The 20,429-nt window shown below is 31.3% G+C and overlaps 1 protein-coding gene across 3 annotated transcripts in view; it reads left to right on the top strand.

The window, feature by feature from the left end:
- Positions 1–15,981, top strand: part of LOC127738661 (neutral alpha-glucosidase AB-like) — a 32,468-nt gene extending 16,487 nt beyond the window's left edge. For 2 of the 3 annotated variants that reach the window (XM_052249988.1, XM_052249990.1), the window contains exons 10-22: positions 678–851; positions 1,465–1,526; positions 1,955–2,032; positions 2,787–2,989; positions 3,335–3,558; positions 4,052–4,148; positions 5,694–5,854; positions 6,798–7,047; positions 8,088–8,164; positions 8,941–9,129; positions 10,435–10,544; positions 11,868–11,968; positions 12,513–15,981. In XM_052249988.1, coding sequence (XP_052105948.1) covers positions 678–851; positions 1,465–1,526; positions 1,955–2,032; positions 2,787–2,989; positions 3,335–3,558; positions 4,052–4,148; positions 5,694–5,854; positions 6,798–7,047; positions 8,088–8,164; positions 8,941–9,129; positions 10,435–10,544; positions 11,868–11,968; positions 12,513–12,622 — 1,836 coding nt within the window. In that variant the 3' untranslated portion in view covers positions 12,623–15,981. The remainder of the gene's footprint in view (positions 1–677; positions 852–1,464; positions 1,527–1,954; positions 2,033–2,786; positions 2,990–3,334; positions 3,559–4,051; positions 4,149–5,693; positions 5,855–6,797; positions 7,048–8,087; positions 8,165–8,940; positions 9,130–10,434; positions 10,545–11,867; positions 11,969–12,512) is intronic. The other variant, XM_052249989.1, reaches the window with a different exon arrangement.
- The last annotated feature ends 4,448 nt before the right edge of the window (positions 15,982–20,429 follow it).

Below are 20,429 nucleotides of genomic sequence, written 5' to 3'. Positions count from 1 at the left end.
TGACTAGCGTAAAACAATTCAAACAGGACAACCAACGGTCTAATCTATATAAAAAACGAGAAACACCTATGAACCACACCAACAAACGACAACCAAAGAACAACAGGCTCCTGACTTAGGACAGGTGCATGTTTAGATGAACTGAATGCATAAGCAACCCAATGAACTACCATATGCAACCATTTACAAAAACAGAAGTCCTTACAATTTCATCATCTTTATTTTAAGGCACTTCCTAATAAAAAGAAGAAATGGTGACTTTTCTGAAGAAAGTCGTTAATAGGCAATCCACTATGATAGTGTTTTCATCTCTTAAAAATTATTTTATTTCAATAGTTTCTGTTCCTTTAAATAAACAGTTACAGAATAACATAAATGGATAAAATGTACAAGTCTTAGGACTTCATTATGAGGCAGTACCAGGTACTTTTAACATTCATAACTATTGATCATTATCCCCTAAGTTAAGTAATTGTTATATATGGTAATCATAGAATATGTAGTAGCTCATACAAATTGAGAAAAATGAGTCTTCATGAATAGTAGTGAAACTCCTAAAAATATACATGCTTACAAACAATATTATATTTATAATTGCACACATACCATTGGCATGGTACTTTGTATTGTCTTCTTGTAGGTTTAGTTTAAGCTTTATATGATTTTTTGATTTGCAGAATTTCTTCTCCAAGGTTGCTGACTTTTTCAAGCAAGATTCCGATATTCCCCAGACAGATACACATTGGTTTTCAGAAAGTGGTGTAATTGATGTGTTTATAATGCTGGGACCAAAACCAAAAGATGTGTTTAAACAATATGCTGTGTTAACAGGGACCACACCTGTTCCTCCAGTAAGCATAACAGTTTATTGTATATTTGGAAATGTTATCTTTTTTACTTATTTATGTACATTATCAAAATGGAAATGCTTATAAAATTTAAAATGGTACCCAATTGTTAGTGTGTCATTAATACCAAATACATTATGTTTAAATAGAATTTCCCATAGAACAGTTGATTTTGTAAGTTTTCAGCAGTATGAAGTCAATTGCTATAACATACATATTGTTCTCCCAAGTATTTTTAAAAAGCACCATGGGATTTGAAATAACACTATCCCTAGAATTATAGCACCACATGTATAATACATTCTGTTATACATTCTATTTCAAACAGCACTATGGTGTTATAAAGCCCTTTGGAGAGCACTGACACATTCAAAGATGTTGCTTATATTGTACTATGTTACTTGCTCTGCCTTTATTTCAAGCTTACAAAATCTGCACGATCACAAAGAAACATATCAGAAATTAAACATGTTCTTGTTTAATGTCAAAACTAACTCAATAACTTATTTCATTTAATACAGAACTTGAAAATTCTTCTATAACAAAATAATCACATTGCTCATTTTCCTTCAACCTTAATTTGCTATATTTATAATTATGGTTTTATTTATTTCAGTTATTTTCCATAGCATATCATCAGTGTAGATGGAATTACAACGACCAGGATGATGTTAAAAAGTAAGAATCACTTAAGACACATGAAAATAACAAAAAGAAAATTTTTTTTAACAAAGAATGGTGCAAATGCTTCTTCCTTCATTCACAAAAGTTATAGTTTTGGAAATTTTTATATAACATACATATTTTTAAGAGCAGTTATACTTCAATACTTATATAAAATACATATTTTTATGAGCAGTTATTCTTCAATACTCATAAAAAAATACATATTTTAAAGAGCAGTAATACTTCAATACAGGCACAAGGGTACAGTTTTCATTTTTTTTTCCTAAATAGAGTAAATTAATACACCACAATGGTTGATAATTTTTGATTCAGAAATTATGGGTGTTTCATGAATTGTCAATACCTAATTTCAAAACATACATTGCAGAAGGGAGTTGCTAAGCTTTTGTTTTAAGATGATTACTTGTACATAATTGCAGTGTTGATGCCAATATGGACAAATTTGACATTCCATTTGATGTGATTTGGTTAGACATAGAACATACTGATGGTAAAAGGTAAGTTGTAAATTTTATAGAGAGTAGCAGTAATCAGGTTATTGTTGCTTACCCTGGAAGCACCTGGTCTCGCTCCATTCGATTCCCATATTTTTTGTTTGTAACCTAGATTTGCATTTTCTTAATCGATTTATAAGATTTGATTTGATTTGATTTGATTTTTGGTGTTTAAACGCCACTTTTAAGCACCTCTTTTGGGCTATTTCGTGGCTGTCAGTTTTTATTGGTCGAGGAAGCCGGAGTGCCCGGAGAAAACCATCAACCTTTGATAGGAAAACTGACAATCCTAGTCAATTAAGATTGGAGTTGAGTGCACCCGCACGAGCGGGGTTCGAACTCACAACCTCAGTGTTGACTGGCTAGTGATTACAGTAGACTACTTAGACCACTCGGCCACCGAGGCCCCTACAAGATTTGAATATGGATAAACTACTGTTGCCTTACTTTATTGATTATATTTATTCTTACAGAGAAATACTAAAGTTTCTATGAGCAAAAGTAACCATGAAACATAGCTTTAGTGTTCACCAGTAATTGACCAAACAATTTCTAATTTGAAATGTCTTTATATTGACTGATATAGAAGTGGAGAAATCTGAATGTTTGTCATCTTGTACCTAGATTTCTATTTGTAAGTTAAAACCAAATCCACTTTCATACTTGCTTTTTAAATTAAGAGAATACATATTCTTTTCAGTTTGAACCAAAATGCAATGATGATTTGAACTTTACATTGTTCATGATTATATTGTAGATATTTTACATGGGATGGAAATAAGTTTTCACACTCTGTCGACATGATAAACAATGTAGCATCTAAAGGTCGTAAAATGGTAACAATAGTTGATCCACATTTGAAGAAAGATGATAACTATAAGGTGTATGCAGATGCAAAAAGTAAAGATTTATTGGTCAAAAATAAGGATGGTAATGAATATGATGGATGGTGCTGGCCAGGTAGGTTTAAGTATTATTGAATAAGGTTTATGTTTGATAGCTAAAATAATTGATTAATTGATGGCTTAATGTCCAGTGGCAAGTATTGTATGCATATTCAGGATGATGTTTTATACAGATTATCCTTGATTTACTTATGTGGCACATTCAAATCATACAATAATCACTTTTACACTGTGTTGTCAGACATTTTGTCTTTGACATCAAAATTTAAGGACATCTGTGATATCCAGTAATGGCAATCATATAGCTATGAGGTGTATTATGTTCAGTTACAGTTTTTCTATAGAGAATGGCTATCATCTGTTATGAATATACCAATTTATTTATAATTGTTTATTTCAGGCTCCTCTGCATGGCCAGATTTTACTGACCCAGAGGTCAGAAAATGGTGGGAGTCTAAGTTCCTGTTGTCTGAATATGAAGGTAGTACTAATGACCTACACACATGGAATGACATGAATGAACCTTCTGTATTTAATGGTCCAGAAATCAGTTTCCATAGAGATGTTAAACATCATAATGGATGGGAGAACAGAGATGTACACAATATATATGGTCATTTTGTGGTTAGTAGACTGTAAATGTATTCATTTTTGTAGTGTGCTACTTTTTGTGTTTGACAAATTGTACACTTGAAAAATGCCTTTACTATGTAGAACGCAACATAATATGATGAAATCATTCAAATAATATTGGCAAAAAAACATTATTACCTGCAAACCTGGAAAAATTGCTCAGAAAATTTATAAGTTTACAAAAACCTATGAAATTTGTAATCATTGAAATAAAAATGAATATGGAATCAATTAATATTTATCACAAAGGAAGAGTACTTTTCTATAAGAACTACCAAAGTTTGTTTCACATTGATTGTTAAATCAGTTTCCTTACAGATAAATAATAGTAATAATGATACATATATTAAATACCTGCCTTTTGTATCTATTAATATCTGATTAATAATATAGATTGCAACCAATTATCATTTATTGGGTTGTGTTCATAAAAAAAATTGGAAAATTATAAAAATATAGAAATATATCTTTTTCTATGTTTTAGCAACAAGCAACAGCAGATGGATTGATATTAAGATCTGATCATAAGGAGAGACCTTTTGTATTAACAAGATCATTCTTTGCTGGTTCACAGAGAAATGGTAAGAATACTGTTGGAGGAATAACATTAAATTAAATACTGTTATGATCAAACAGTTTTTTTTTTTGAATAATTGCTTGCTGTCTTGCATTATTTATGTGAAAACTAGCTCAACTTACATCAATTTTCTAGTTGAATCTAGATTTTGAATAGGAGAGAATAGAGTGCTTGGTGCTTGTGCTTGTGCTCTGTCTGGTTGAAATGTTTACCAGTTGGTTCTGATGTCTGTTCAAAAATTTAACTACCGGAAAACACTTCTGTCGGATAAATTCTTTCACAGGATAAACTCAGCAGCTGGATAACTCATCTGCCGGGTTAACCCATCCACTGGATAATCCATCCGCCGGATATTTAAGGATAAAATATCCAGTAACAGATAACCTGATATGTCAGATATGCCGGATATTATCTGTCAATGGATCACAATCAGACACTATAAAAGGAGACAAAAAACATAATTACACCATTCAGCCTCTGAAGAAGGTCCATTAAGGATTGAAACCGGTCAGGCTATAATTATCATCAGGTGCTGTTAGTAAGGTGTAACGGCATATATTTTCATACATGTATATTTTATAGATTTTGAATTGGTTTTTTTTTTTTTGAACTACATGAATCAAACTGTCCTAGACAGGTTAAGAGATATTAATGAAACTAAACACAGTTGTAGAAAACTATCTTAGAATGTGCATGAAAGAATATTAATTCCAGTGTTACTCGTCAAAGGGGAGATAAAAAAATCTTACTTCAATATCGCAATATGTGATAATAGTCTCTCATAAGTAAAACTTCTCCTAAAGCGTAAAGCGCTAGAAGGATATAAATGAATTTACACTAGTGCAGATCACTACCTGAGGATACATTTGAAGGATGTCTGTCCAACATTTTAAAGGGGAGATAATCAATTTGCAGCGTGGGCTGGAATCTATTTGTTAGTTTAGTCTGAAACAAATCTAGTTACACCGCCACTTACTGAATGGATGGCAATGGTATACTACAACCACCTTGTCTTTCGGTTCATCCATCCTTGACTTTTGTTATATATTACTCAGCTTCTGGGTAAAGGAATGTTTTGTTATTTGGTCTAGAAATTTATAACTAAATGAGGTATACATTGGGTGCAACTTTTTGTTAAATTTGTGTTTCATGTGAGCAATATTTATATCAAGAGTTATCAGAGCAGAATTTTTAATAGCTCATAGAAACTGGTGTATATTAATTATTTTTGTAAGAAAACGAGATGATCTTTTCTATAGTATACAATTAGCTGATAATTTGTTTGTTTTTATAATGGAACAATTACCCTATGTCACAATATTTCTGTAGAAAGTGTTTTGAAAAATGGACATAAATGTGAGATTTATTATTGCGATTTAAGGAAATGCTGTATACAAATAATTAAAAGGAGATTTTATTTTAGTGAAACCTTCCTGTCACAATTCTTTCAATAATAGAAACGTTGCAAAATTTCTGTTTTTACTGTATATTGATTTCAACATGAAACATATATAGGTAAAATTAGTTAATTAGGTATTTTGTTTTTCAGGTGCTGTATGGACAGGAGATAATATAGGAGAATGGAGTCATCTCAAGGTGTCCAATCCTATGTTGTTATCATTAAATCTTGTTGGTATTACTTTCTCTGGAGCTGATGTTGGTGGCTTCTTCAAAAATCCTGATCCAGAATTACTAACAAGATGGTGGCAAGTAAGTAGTTTGAAATATAACACATGGTGCACACTCATTGGTAATTTGCTGCTTTAGAATTTTAAGACTAGGTGGAGTTTCATTGTGTGTACCCTTAAGTTGAAATAACGTCACATATTGGTTTAATTTTCATTGTTTAGGAAAATTTTAACCAATCACAAAGTTTTGGTGTATACTTTTAAAAATATTACCCAGAATGCTTTAGATTCTTAAAAGGTGAATTCATACAATAGAAAAATAAAGGATATGGGGGTATCCATCCATGACACAAAATCAGTACATACACAGCAAAAAAAAAACACAAAAAGCAACGGAACAGCGCTTTTATTGCTGTTCTTCATCAAAGTTTTGTTCTAGGAGCTTGAAAGTCATCCTTCTTTGGACATATGTCTTTGATATTCAAGAGTCCAAAACAGTAAAGCAACTCATTTGTGCAAGCTATATATTTATGCAATTTTCATGAATAGATAAATAATGCAAATATAAATTGTTCCAAATAATTTTGTTTACAGTATGACATGTTGGAATTGTTAACATTAAGATTAACATGTTGGACACCTTAGGGAATATTCATACCCCTTAAGGAAATTGAATTGATTTCTTCCTACGACATTTATATCGCAAAAGCCATACAAAGCGTTTACACACAGTCTAGGATTAAATTTTTGTTGACATGAGGGATTTGTTTACATTCATGGTTTGTTCTGAAATCTTCTTGATCGATAAGTAACATCATAAGAAAAAGTTAAGTTTTTTTTTTTAATTCTGTATTTTACAGATAATTTGATTCACTTTTTACAGTCAACATTCCACTTTTATACTGACATCATCAATCAAAGGTGAGATACAGGGTTCCCCAGAACCCTTTAACAACTTTTTGAGACATTTTATAACTTTAAACAAGTATTTACTACACAGTATACAATTTATATCACCTTTGCAGGCAGCCGCATTCCAGCCATTCTTCAGATCTCATGCTCATATTGACACTAAACGTAGAGAGCCATACTTATTACCGGATAATAACATGAAGATTGTCAGGAACGCCATCAGAGCAAGATACACATTCTTGCCCTATTGGTATACAGTTTTCTATAATACTTATAAAAATGGTGGACCAGTCATGCAACCGCTGTGGGCTGAATATCCAGAAGATAAATTAACATTTAAAATGGATGATCAATTCTTAATAGGTAAGTTGTAGGTTAAGGTAAACAAAAATGAGAGATTTCTAAGGCACTGCTACATAATCCAATAAAATTGTTAGCAGACTTTATATATGAAAAAAAGGTTAAATTTAGAAAACATAAGTTGTTTTTGGTTCCACTACCAATTTCATTTTACAAATCATAATCTTTGTAAATGATATTTTTTGTCACCAGTTTAGAGTGCTTTAAACTTGATTACCTGATCAAGCTGGCATCTTTGTTGGTGTCCTGCAAGATAGTTTAAAAAAAACAAGACACCTCTCTATCTTATCAATAACTTTACAAATTTGCCGTAGAAGCTGATTATCTTTTGTATGAACTAATGTTTTTTTCTAATTTATATCGGTTAAGTAATATTGAGAAAGTATTTTATAGATGGATGACAATTTTATGGTTTGTGGAAAAGTTCTTGGTTTTTGCAGTCATAGTTTAAAACCTGCCAGTGGTTATAATGGAAAAAATGTACATGTATTTTGTTAGAGGCTTAATGTCACTAGATATATTAAACATGAAAATCCCTTAAGTTGATAAAACAACCTGAGCTTTCACAGCTTTAACCCAATAATTACATCTTTACTGTTTTTCTATACATTTGCGCCATCAAGAAAGTTAAAAAAAAACTTAAAAAGATCAATCATACATGAGAAATAAGAGTTCTGTTTCTATACTGTAGAAAATGTGGATATGGATTTTGGGGTTTTGATAACATATTTGTGTATTATTTTTACTGTGTAATTTTCTGGTTTTTATATAATATTTTAACTCTTGAGTAAAAATTTATTTTGAAAAGGTCCAAAGATGAAAATAAAATAGAACAGTATGTTTCTATTTCTCTTTAAAAAATGTCATCATGAACACTATAGCAAGTTTAAGTAACATTTCACAATTAAAAACATTTAAAATTGCCTGTTATTATTTCATTTATTACTTGAGTGGTCAGGTTTTATTTAAAAACTTCTGAATGTTTTAATAGAGCTTTGAAAAAATATTCTAGCATTTTACTGAATGCATTGTTATATTTTTAGGTCCATCATTACTGGTTAAACCAATTACAGAACAAGGGGGTACTGGTACCAATGTATATTTCCCTGGAGCTAATGATGTGAGTATCCTACATGTAGTTCATTCATTGAAATGATTGATGACAAGTCACATGAAAATAAGGAGATGTGGTATGATTGCCATTGAGACAACTATCCATCAAAGTTCAAATGAAGTGGATGTAAGCAATTATAGGCAACTGTACTGCCTTCAACAATGAGAATAACCCATGCCGTGTAGTCGGCTATAAAAGGCCTCGACATACAAAATATGAAACAGTTCAATTGAGGAAACTAATGGCCTAATCTATAACAAAACAATTTACAAAAAACAAATATGACCGACATGAACCAACAACAACCACGGAACTACAGGCTCCTGACTTGGGACAGGCACATAAAGAATCTGGCGGGTTAAACAAAAACACAGACATTGATAGATCAGACGTGGCAGGGTATTTATACATCCCTAACAAGAAAAGACACTTAGTACAGATCTGAGATTATACACAGTTACTGACAGGTAGTTCAAAGATAACAACAGTTAATAAAAGAAATCATGCATCAAAGACTAATATATGACTGATTCTTGATAGATAAATTGTTGCTTTTGAATGTTTCATATTCTTTTTACACATTAAATTATAACCCAATTATCTTTGAAAACAGATACTCAAATTTTCACAGAAAAATAATTGTTTAATTTGTTTTAATGCACGACGCCAAAAGCATGTGCCCTGAAAACCGTAAATTGCTGTACCCATGTTTCAAGAAATCTAAATCATTGTTATCTGTAATTCAGTACATGGATTTATTTGATTAACATTTTTTTTATTAGGTTTGGTATGACATATTAACAGCAGAGAAATATTTGGGAGGAAAGTCTGTATATGTAAATGCTCCACTAGAAAAAATACCAGTATTCCAGAGAGGAGGTTCCATCATACCTAGAAAAATGAGAGTGAGAAGGTCGTCAGGGCTGATGCATGATGATCCAATCACATTGTTTGTTTGTCTTGATAGACAGGTAATAATATAATATCTTATAGATATAATAGGTTTAGTAGCTAAATATAAAAATACAGTTAACTTTTTGCAAGGGTTTGATGATGATGATGATGATGATGATGATGATGATGGGTGGCTTTTTAACATCCAGCTGCAAATTAAATGCATATTCAGGAAGAGAACATATTATTGTAATATGAATATTAACCCTGATTTGTACAAGACCAATACAATGAGCTGAATTTTTAACGTGCTAGTTCACAAGGTATTAGTCTGCAGTAAGACATGTCACCCTACCAAGATACATTATTAGGACTCCCAGCCAAACAGTCTTTGCCCTTACTCCTTAATGCCGCATGCTTAGCTGAGAAGCAGCAAATACCAATTTTATTTTTTTGGTTTGAACAAGCTTGGGCTTTAAACCCATACTACCACAAGACCACAGATTTCTTTTGTTATGGTTTAAATTCAATAAAAAAGTTATAAGAATTTAAGGTATAATTAGAATGATTGCATAAAGATATGACTAAATGACAACCAATGAGAAGGTTTTTGAATATGATGAACTCTTAAAAACTGTCTCCTTTTGTATCAATTGTTGCTAGCTTTAGATAACTCAAAAATATTCAAATGGTCTGTGCTTAAAATCTAGATATTTAAAAAAAAAAAAAAGCTTTAAAAAATGAAAATATGTTATAAATTTCATGCGTCTGAAGCGCTTTTCTGGATTTACCTTCATCAGGAATGCTCAAAGCAGAATATTTGAAAGCCAAGGATGTATAAAAACCGAAACAGTCGAAGAGCTATATTACCAAAAAGGACCTAAAAAAATAGCCAAATCCATCTAAGGTCAACTTTGCCTGAGGGAGTTGAAACCTTAGTTTCTAATAAGTTCAAAATTTATTAACAGACAATTTTAGAAAGGTTTGTTATATATCTACTAGATACTCTGGATTATTAGCAGACAGTCTTACTGACAGAAAAAAGAACTGGATACATTCTAGTTGTAAATATTAGATACTGTATATTCAGAAATTATTGCAAGGTTTTTATTAATGTGAATAATGCGACTCCTTGAGCATCACAATATCAAGAACTCGCATTTTGTTATCTGATACATATATCTGTATGCAGCTTTTCCTAAAATTGCAAAAATTAAACTCGCAATATTGAATGCATGCAATAATTTATTTCTGAATTTACAGTATATAAATGTGTCAAGTGAATCATGTGCGTCCTTATATGATAAACATCTATTACCTTGTATCTTTGAACCAAATAATTAATCTTATGAATCCAAGACTAAAGTTTGTTTTATTTACAGGGTAAAGCTAGTGGTGATATATATGCAGATGATTATCATACATTCCAATATCAAAAGGGGAAATATTTACATCGACAGTTTTCATTTTCTAATAATAAGTTAATTAACAGGTAAGATTAATTGTCAGTACTGAGGATTCATTTATTTTCTTGAAGTGAGAAACAAATTTATTTTTTGGGATATTTGATTTCGTCGTTTTGCCAAAGTCTGCAATCAAGCCTATAGAAAATTTGTACTTTAACCTCACCCATGAAATCCCACGAATATTAATGAATTCACAGTATGTTAAACATTACACATTCCAATTGCTGTTATTGTTAGAATATGTTTCAACAGGATTGGTATCATTTTATTACATATTAAAGAAATGGTTTTGGACATTTGTATTTTACCATCAAAATTACATTAAGGCAAGACATATCCCTGTCTCAACAGTTAATTATAGCAAATTGAAATAAAGAAATTTACAAACTGAACTTCTATGAGTTCCTTTTTTTTGCCCGGCCTATGATAATAGCTTAACATTATGTTTTTTTGTCTGTGGATCTGTCCATCCGTAGCAAGTTAAAAGTTTGGTTTAAGGTAGAATGAAGTTTTGGTTTAAGGTAGTTAACCATGAAGTTGTTGTCACATCAGCCTGAAAACTTAGTACACATGCTTGTTTTTTAAAAAGATGTGAACTATTTAGAATATATGCCAAATTAGGGATTGATCTAGATTTTGTTTTATTGCATTTAATAGAAAATGGGGACTGTGGCAATTAAGCCAAGATTTTTGCAGAAAATCCACAGACTTTAATACAGAGATTTTCGTTGTAAAATTTTAAACATAGATTACTCACATGTTTGTCCATGATGTGCTAGTGTTTATTGTTTACAAAAAGTCCTAAACATGAAAATATGTTAGTGCAAGTGGGGCATGGTGTCTCATGGACACATATTCTTTTTGAATTATTGGTTACAGCCAAACCTGCATATAGAGATCAAACTTGGGACTAGAGAAAACTGTTTTTATGCCCCTCCGTAGCAGAGGGGGCATTAAGTTTTACCCATCGTCCCTCTGTACGTCCGTCCGTCCGTCCGTACGTCCGGCCTTCTGTACGTCCATCCGTCCGTACGTCCCAAAATTGGTTTCTGTTCTCTAACTTAAGTTTGCCTCAACCAAATGTTATGAAACTTATGCACAATGCTTATAACCACATAACACAGATCGAGTATGAATATTGGTGGCATCACTTCTACCGTTCTAGTTGCAAGAGAGATGACTTTTGAATTGAGGTTCAAAATCCAAAGATATTGCTACAGCTGTATGAAAAGGGTGACTGTACAAGACAGGTTTTATCTTAATAGAGGTGACCTTTAAACCAGGTTTGACTGCATGTTATATTCTTCCAAATTTCAGAGGAATTCATCTGTATTATTTTATATTTTTAGTAACGCAGATAAAAATGGTATTTTTGAAACAAAAGAATGGATAGAGAGAATATTAATTTTAGGAGTCCTTAAAAAACCGAATGCTGTTGCAATTAAAATAGGTTTGTATGACATGTATATAATATATGTCTTTTATAGATTGTTCAAAGGTTATATCTATTATGTGTGCAGTATATTAAGTTGATTTGAACCAATTTATAGTATCGTTTGTGATCTGGAAAAAATAGGTTTAGGTTCAGCTTTGACTTTTGTTAGTAGTGACATGGTTTAAAAAAAAATTCTTACATCAGATACATTTGCTTCTTTACATATGAATTCAAAGATATTGTTTAGATTAAATTGAATTTAATGCACCTTGTTGAAGGTTGCAAGGTGACCTGTAATTGTTCACATCTTTGTCCTTTGAGCTTTATGGATAGTTGTCTCATTGACAATCATACCACATCTCCTAATATTATATTAGATCTTTGTAAATAAATTATTATCTTCTGTTACCTTTTTCAAAATCCATCTAACTGTCATTTAATTTTTTTTCTTGCATTAGTTTTCATTGAACTGTTAGAGACTTGAAAAACTTGTGTACATGACTATTTATGTCCAAATCCTTTAAATATTATATTTTGAATTTGGTTTTGTACATTTCAGGAAATCAGCAACAACAATTAGCTTTTGGATATGATCCTAATACATCACTTTTAGCAATTAAGAAACCAGGAAGTAAATTGCAAGAAGATTTTGTCATCACTCTTCTGTGATCAATACTATAAATAGGATCTACTTACCATTACAATCAGTCATGTGATTATTGTGTTACTAAAATATAGATGATGTAATATGGGTGTTAATGTGATCTCTAGATGAATACGTGGGTGTATGTGTAATGAATAAATGTTGTGGACGATCTCGTGTGAAATAGTTTTGATAGTGCTTAATATACTGTGTAACATGTAATAAGGTCACATTCTTACTCAATTACTGAAGTAAAATAGTTGGCAATTTCTTTAAAAATATTACAGTCTTATTGCACATTGATAAGTTTGGACTGGTCAAGTTGGTGAAAGATGGAGACCTGGTTGTCTTCATAAGATTGCAGAAATATTATTTCAGTTGGGTAATCTTAACATAATCTCTAAAATCTAGTTAATCTGTCAAGTCATATGTAGGAGGCAGAAGTTCAGTTGGATAATCGTAACATAAATTTTAAAATCGTGTAAATCCAATAGCAAATAAATGTCTCTACATGTTTTCTTTCACATTTTCCTATTTAGTGTTTATAGAGAAGTATTTTTTGTTCTTTAATTGTAATGAGTTATGAGTATATGTACATTCCAATCCCGGTAATAGATGTACAAGCAATAAGCTCTCTTTCTGTCATTAAATTCAATTATGACACATGGCCAGTTTAGCGATTTTCATATTCTTTTGTTTTTAGTTGCATTGGGTACTTAATTCTATTCCTTCTGTACAGTTTTACTAAATATTCCATGATACTGAATTTATTTCACAATTACATTCAAATATGATTAATCTGAAGAAGAATGAAAATTTATCAAGTTCCATACCTCAACATGCTTGTATATGAGGGTAATAGTGCTAGAATGTTGTGTATATATGTTGGTGTTAGAAGGGAGATAATTTATACGTGATTCTTGGTGCATGTTTACAAATCAAAGGTTTTTTTCTACAACTTCATCATGGTTTATCATTGGTGCAATTGCTAGTCAGTCAGTCTCGATGGTATTCGATTATATATTCAAGCAGATGTGGTAGAACACAACATTAGTTAGAGAGAAATATCAATTCTGCATTAATTAATAATTTTTTCGATTTGGATATCAATTTTTAGTTAGAGAGAAATATCAATTCTGCATTAATTAATAATTTTTTCCATTTGGATATCAATTTTTAGTTAGAGAGAAATATCAATTCTGCATTAATTAATAATTTTTTCCACTTTGGATATTAATTTCATATATTAAAAATCATGTTGTTTATGATTAGTTTATATTCGATATATAGAGGGTTATTTATATGGACAAAACATTTTACAATTATTAATATCAAAATGCACAAATTCAGGCGTCTTTTTACGGGAACTACATGTATGTTGAAAATGTTATACTGTAAATCTGGAAATATTGAAATGCAACAGTTTTATCAATGTGAAAAATGTGACAATTTGAACTTTACAATTATGTAACATACATTTTAATTTCTGTTTGTACCATTCTACCATATGTACATGAATCCCATTGATTAATTGATAGAATTATTGTCAGTTGATAAACATTTGCAATATTAAATTAAGTTCTAAATTTACACTGCTAGTATTTTTGACTAAGGCTTATCCTTCATATTCTACAACAGAATATATTCATGTGTTTGTAAATTTTCTTTCAAAACAGATAGATGTTCAAATCAAGATTTCTCTGACAGGTCGATAAATGTTTGGTAACGGTACATAATTTATCAGACTGTTTCATTTAAACATTTTATATTTCAATGTATGTTCATTTTTTTTAAAATAAAAAGTTATAAAAGGCCACTACATAATAGGAGAATTAGTCTGGGCATTCCAGTAGAATGGATGTGGTATGGAAGGAAGGAACATCCAAAATGCCCCAGAACCAAAATACTTTGAGTAATTTTGAATATAACAAATGGGCATACAACCATAACTGACACATACCCTCTTTCCGAAAATAAAACTTCCATTTCTACCCTCCCACATTCATTTTAATGGAATAATTGCAACAGGTGAATGGTTTCTGCTGTTTGTGTGTGTATAGACCACCAGACAAATAGGTTGTTGATATTATATTTACTTATACTTTGTACCCTCATTAATTTGCTAAACTGCACTTTAATTCTGTATAATAATTTCAACTAAAGCATCACATCATTCCATAAACTCAGTGTTCTTTCTTTATTCATTGCGCTTTTTTGTATTTCACTATGTAAGTGAAGGGATGAGGAATATACATTTTTGTTCTCTAGGCCCAAAGGGCATGTTTATTTACTGCCATCACTTAGTGTATGTACGTTCATTGACTTTAATGTTTTCCAAACATCTTGCTCGGCTAATTTAAAATAGGTTGACTGAATCATTCTTAGGATGCCCACTTTTCAAAGTATGTCTGCTGACATAACTATAACCTAATGACCTAATTATGGCTTTTGGACTCTTCTTTAAAACCACAGTCTGCTTTTTCTTTGTCTGTTGTCAATGTGGATATTTTTAATTGTTTGAAAAGAAGTAATATACTGATTTTTATCCCAGTTAAATCATTCTTGACTTGATATCAGCCCTTTAATGTAGGAAATTTCATGAAAATGCCAAAATTTCTTGTCATTGTTCTGACAAACATGGTTATGACAGGCAATTAGAAATCCTTGCCTACGGTATTTTTCTGAATATTGTTAAATATTTGAAACTTTTTGCTGTTTTTATACAAATAGTACATAATAAGAATAAAGATGCATTATTCTTGATGGATTGAAAAGTTCATTGAGCTGAAGATCATGATTTAGATAATTGTGCTAGGTGAGCAATGCAAGGCTGCCTGTGTATATAAACCAAGATTTATACCAGTAAATAGAAGTGAAATTTTAGATCCAAGAATACTTAATATACTTAATTTCAGAATTTTTTATTCTTAAAATAAATATAAACACACATATGATGTTTGTCATTACTTGTCGATACAGCTGAAAACATTAAATACGGTTAAAGATAAATTAGAATTTCATGTGTTTTTTAATGAAGAAAATGGTTCATGGCAGAGATTTGTACCATTTGAAATGCATACCTTTGTTTTATGTTTTGCCTTAACAGTGTCTTTTACGTTATGCAAAATTGTGTAATTACATTTTTTTTTTCATTTAAAAATGCAGAAGTGTTGTCATTTGTAAAATTTGAGTGAAAGTCCTGTTATTTTTCTATTTTGAACCTAAATTCCAAGTGAGGTATACATTTTGCTTAAAAATTCAAGCATTTGTTATTCAATAAGTCTTCAGGAAGAATGAATGCACTGTAAAAGTTAAATTTATTTGTTCAGTTATATGGATATTTTGTATGGAAAATAATGAAGACAATTAAAGTTTCTATTCTGTATGTTTTGTGTTGTTATCAAACTTTTTTTCTCACACTGGGAACAATAGATAGGGAAGTAAGACTTGGCCATGCTGCCTCCATCATAGACAATTGCTAAATTATCATTAGGTTACACAGGAGGGACATATCTGTATCAACAGTTTATTTTACCCTGGCCAAATCAAACCAAAGACTTTAAAATCAATATTTGCAGCTTCTCTGCTAAGCGCACAGCATTAAGGAGGAAGAGAAAAGACTGGTCGGCTGGGGTCAGACTTTTCCGCTGGGGTCAGAATAGTGTGTCCAGAATGGGTGACAAGTCTTCCTGTGGACTATTACCTTGTGAACTAGCGTGTTAAAAATCCGGATCAGTGTGCTGGTAGAGGACAAAGCAGGGTTAATAATCATTACATTAAAATGTTATTGTCCTGAATATGCATTTAATTTGCTGCTGGACTTTCTTTCCATCCATCATCATCATTATACCCCATGCTATGAATAAGAAGGGGTATTAGTTTTTCTCCTCCTTCCTTCATCACAGAATGCTAGACATAGGAAAGCTAATTTAGCAGCATAATTGTGTAAACTATTTGTATAAAATCTTAAGAAAATAAGAAGTGGTATGATTGCCAATGAAACAACTCTCCAACAGAAACAAAATGACAAAAGTTAACAACTATAGGTAACCGTATGGTATTCAACAATGAACAAAAGCCATGCTCCATAGTAAGCTGGATACTTTATATCTTGTATACAGATGCCCTATATAAAGAAGTTTCTGTCTTTCATATGTCAATAGTCCATGACCTCATTTTCAGGGTTCAGAGATATACTAAAGTTTTTTAGTTGTGTAAATGTCTTACTTATTATGAATTATGAGTAATAAGATAACTATATTTGATATATGGGATCCTTGCAGAGTCTACATGTCTGTCAGTCTGTCAGACAGGGTTCACCTGACCTTTACCTCATTTCATGAATCAGTGATCAATATTAAGATTTTGTGGTCAAGTCCACATCTATACTATTAGCAATAGGTCAACTATATGAATTTGGTGTATATAATGGGTGTACATCTTATAGGTTTCATATGACCATGTCCTCATTTACATGGTTCATTGGTCACTGTTTAGTTTTTGTGGTTAGGTCTGTTTCTCAGATGCTATAATCAATAAGTCAACTTTATTTTGGTGTAGGGAATGATTGTAAGGTTTACATGTCTGTCTGGCAGAGATAATATGACTTATCTCTTTTTCATGGTTCATTGGTCAAATTTCAGTGGTTAGGTCTGTTTCGTAGATTCTATAAGCAAAAGGTGAACCATATTTGGTCTATGGAATGATAGTTAGGTGTACACGTATGTCTGACTGGGTTCATTATACTTTGACCTCATTAACATGAATCATTGTTTATGTAAAACTTATCTTTAAGACTCAACATAAATACAGTATTGATCAGTAATGCTGGCAAATGCAGTTTTAAGTCAGTTGTTGCTCAGTTTTAAGTTTTCTCTTGTGATTTGACTGTTGTTTGTCAACTGTTTTTTGTTTATTTTGGCCATGGTGTTGTCTGTTTTATTTTTACTTGTGGTATTTGATATTTGGTATTTTTCTGTAATGCTGGAGCCCATTGAATTGATAGTGAAGATATCAGTTGTCGACACTTGTTTTATAATGCCTTAAATCAATTGATAAGGTATTAAGTATACATTTATACTGTAAATTCAGAAACTATTGTAAGGTTTTTATTAATGCGGATAATGCTATTTGGTGAGTATCACGTTAATAAAATCTCAGATTCTTATATCTGATACACATCTATATTGAGATTTTCCTAAGAATGAAATATTTATTAATCTCATTTTTGTACCATATTCAAAAATCACAATAAAAAATGCACGCAATAAATTCTGAATTTAAAGTTGAAAAATAGTTTTTGTGAAAGGAAAAAATCTTGATTCCTCAGAGATTGGCTTTGACCTGATGTTAAAAATATCTGCAGGGTTAAATAAGTATTTTGTCCAGATGAATGATAAGATGGAAATTACCAACTACGTCATCAAAAATAAATCTTTACTAATATGAATATAAGGCACAGAAATTGGATGGTGGGAATGTATTGATTACACTGTACTTGCTTCATATGAACAACCTTTCACTAGCAACGGACTAATTCACAAGTTGATCAGTTTGAAATGATGATTTGGTATTGTGAAAAGACAAAGCTATATGAATATGCACAGTAAACCGGTACATTGACTGAATTACTCTTCCCAAATATGATGAAACAGGTGACTGAATTATGGATGACAAAATATAACTTGTTCAATGACAAGAGACATGGTGGACTGTAAAGTATGTTTAACCAGCCATTCAATCAAATTGAAGAGCATTTGTTCCCACCTTTATCATAGACTTCAGGTACTGTGAATTCCTTGTTATTAGTTGGACAACATTTTTCGTGGAATTCATGAGTACAAACCACAAATTTAAATGTTTAACGAATGATAAACTTACTATCTCTAAGTACTGCCAAAATCAGGAAATCAAATATCCACGAAAATACAATCTTTCCTTAGTCCACGAAAATAAATGAGTCCATAGTATTATCTTTGATACATCCAGTGACAAATATTACTCCTATAATTCTTATAGTTGCTTGAATCTGGCTGGACCTAAACATATAACTAAACATGTCTTTAATGTGTAAAATGTAGATCAAGGTAACCTACTTTTTATGAATTCCTCTGTTATTATCCAGTATTTGAAAAATTGACAAAATATCATTCCTGTATGATAAGTAGTTGTTTAGAAATTGACTTGAAAACAAGGAATTATTTGAATGTGGAATAATTATGAATTCTGGAAAATTGATAAGAAATGTATGATGAAAACTAACCCAACTAAATAGGGTTAGCCATGTGCGCATGGCTAAGGGGGTTAGTTAGTTCATACTGAAATATCAGTGAAACTGAAAGTAACCTTAGCCATGCACGCATTACTTACCCTATTTAGTTGGGTTAATTTTCATCATACATTTCTAAACAATTTTCCAGAATTCAAAATTATTCCAGATTCAAATTATTCCTTGTTTGAACATGTTATCTACTTATTCATGCATATAATGTAGGTCAACCTGATTAATTTTATACAGACTTTTGTTACAAGACACTAGGTAACAACTGACACGTACATTATCATTTTCTATGACCTGTTAGTATCTAAGACTTACAAAATATCATTCTACTGTTTTTATTTTATTCACAGAGACAAAAGGAATAGGACTTTTAAAATAGTTCAAATGACAATGTTTTTATTTCTTGAACAAAATCATCCTTTTTTGGTTTTGTTCAGTTTCAAGACACATCTGTACGATATAAGGAAACATATGTCAGTAATTCAACAACTCAAATTTACAAAGGAATGACAATTCAATGTTTGCTGACATTCTTTTCTTTATGAGAGTCAGACTTTATAAAAGCGAGTCTTGAGAAGAATGAAAAGAAGCTTGTATTATCCTTAAACTTAACAATCAACTACATAAATAATGTCATCTCACTGAATAATCCATTGTTTGACAACACATTTAACTATGGTGTTTATCTCATTGATCTAGAAATTGGAAACCACAGAAAATTTTCAACATACTGATTATCAGGTTGTCTGCATATTGATATTGTAAAATATCAGCTGTGAGTCACCATATGAAGCTTTTTGTCCAATAAGCACAGCGAATGAGTCAAAAAGGCTTCATATTGTGTCGAGCAGCTGATATTCTACAATATACTGTAAATTAAGAAATTATTGCGTGCATTTATTATTGCGATTTTTGAAGAATGGACTAAAATGCGAGATAAATTATTGCGATTTCAGGAAAATCTGCATACAGATATAAGTAAATTGTTTTTCATTTTCTGCTGCCTAATGTTTGTTATTCTGTGGTGTGTTGTGGACTTGTTTGTCTTCTTATTTATGCCCCCCTGTCACTGGAGGGGGCATTAAGTGTTGCTCTTCTCTGTTCATACATACGTCCATCCCAAAATTGGTTTCCGTTCTCCAACTGAGTTAGCCTCAACCAAATGTTATGAAACTTTAAATAATGCTTATTACCACAAAATACAGATTAAGTTTGAATTTGGGTTGCGTCACTTTTACCGTTCCCGAGTTATGCCCCTTTATAACGTTATATGCAAGAGGGGGCATCATCATTGTCCCATGGTCACATTCTCCATTTATTCATTTTTTTTGTTCGTTTGGTCATCATTTGACTGCATTCAATATGTACCTGTCCAAAGTCAGGCGCCTGTAATTTAGTAGTTGTCATTTGTTGCTAAATATCATACTTGTTTTTTGTTTTGTACATAAATCAGGCTGTTAGTTTTCTCAAATGAATTGTTTTACATTTGTAATTTGAGTCTTTAATCATAGGTTTTGTTGATTGTTGATGGCCGTACGGTGAATTATATTTGA

Source organism: Mytilus californianus, unplaced genomic scaffold (assembly GCF_021869535.1).
Source record: "Mytilus californianus isolate M0D057914Y unplaced genomic scaffold, xbMytCali1.0.p SCAF_4, whole genome shotgun sequence".
In the NCBI taxonomy this organism is placed as follows: Eukaryota; Metazoa; Mollusca; class Bivalvia; order Mytilida; family Mytilidae; genus Mytilus; species Mytilus californianus.
Note: the sequence above shows the minus strand (reverse complement) of the source record. Positions and strands in the feature narration are given on the sequence as shown.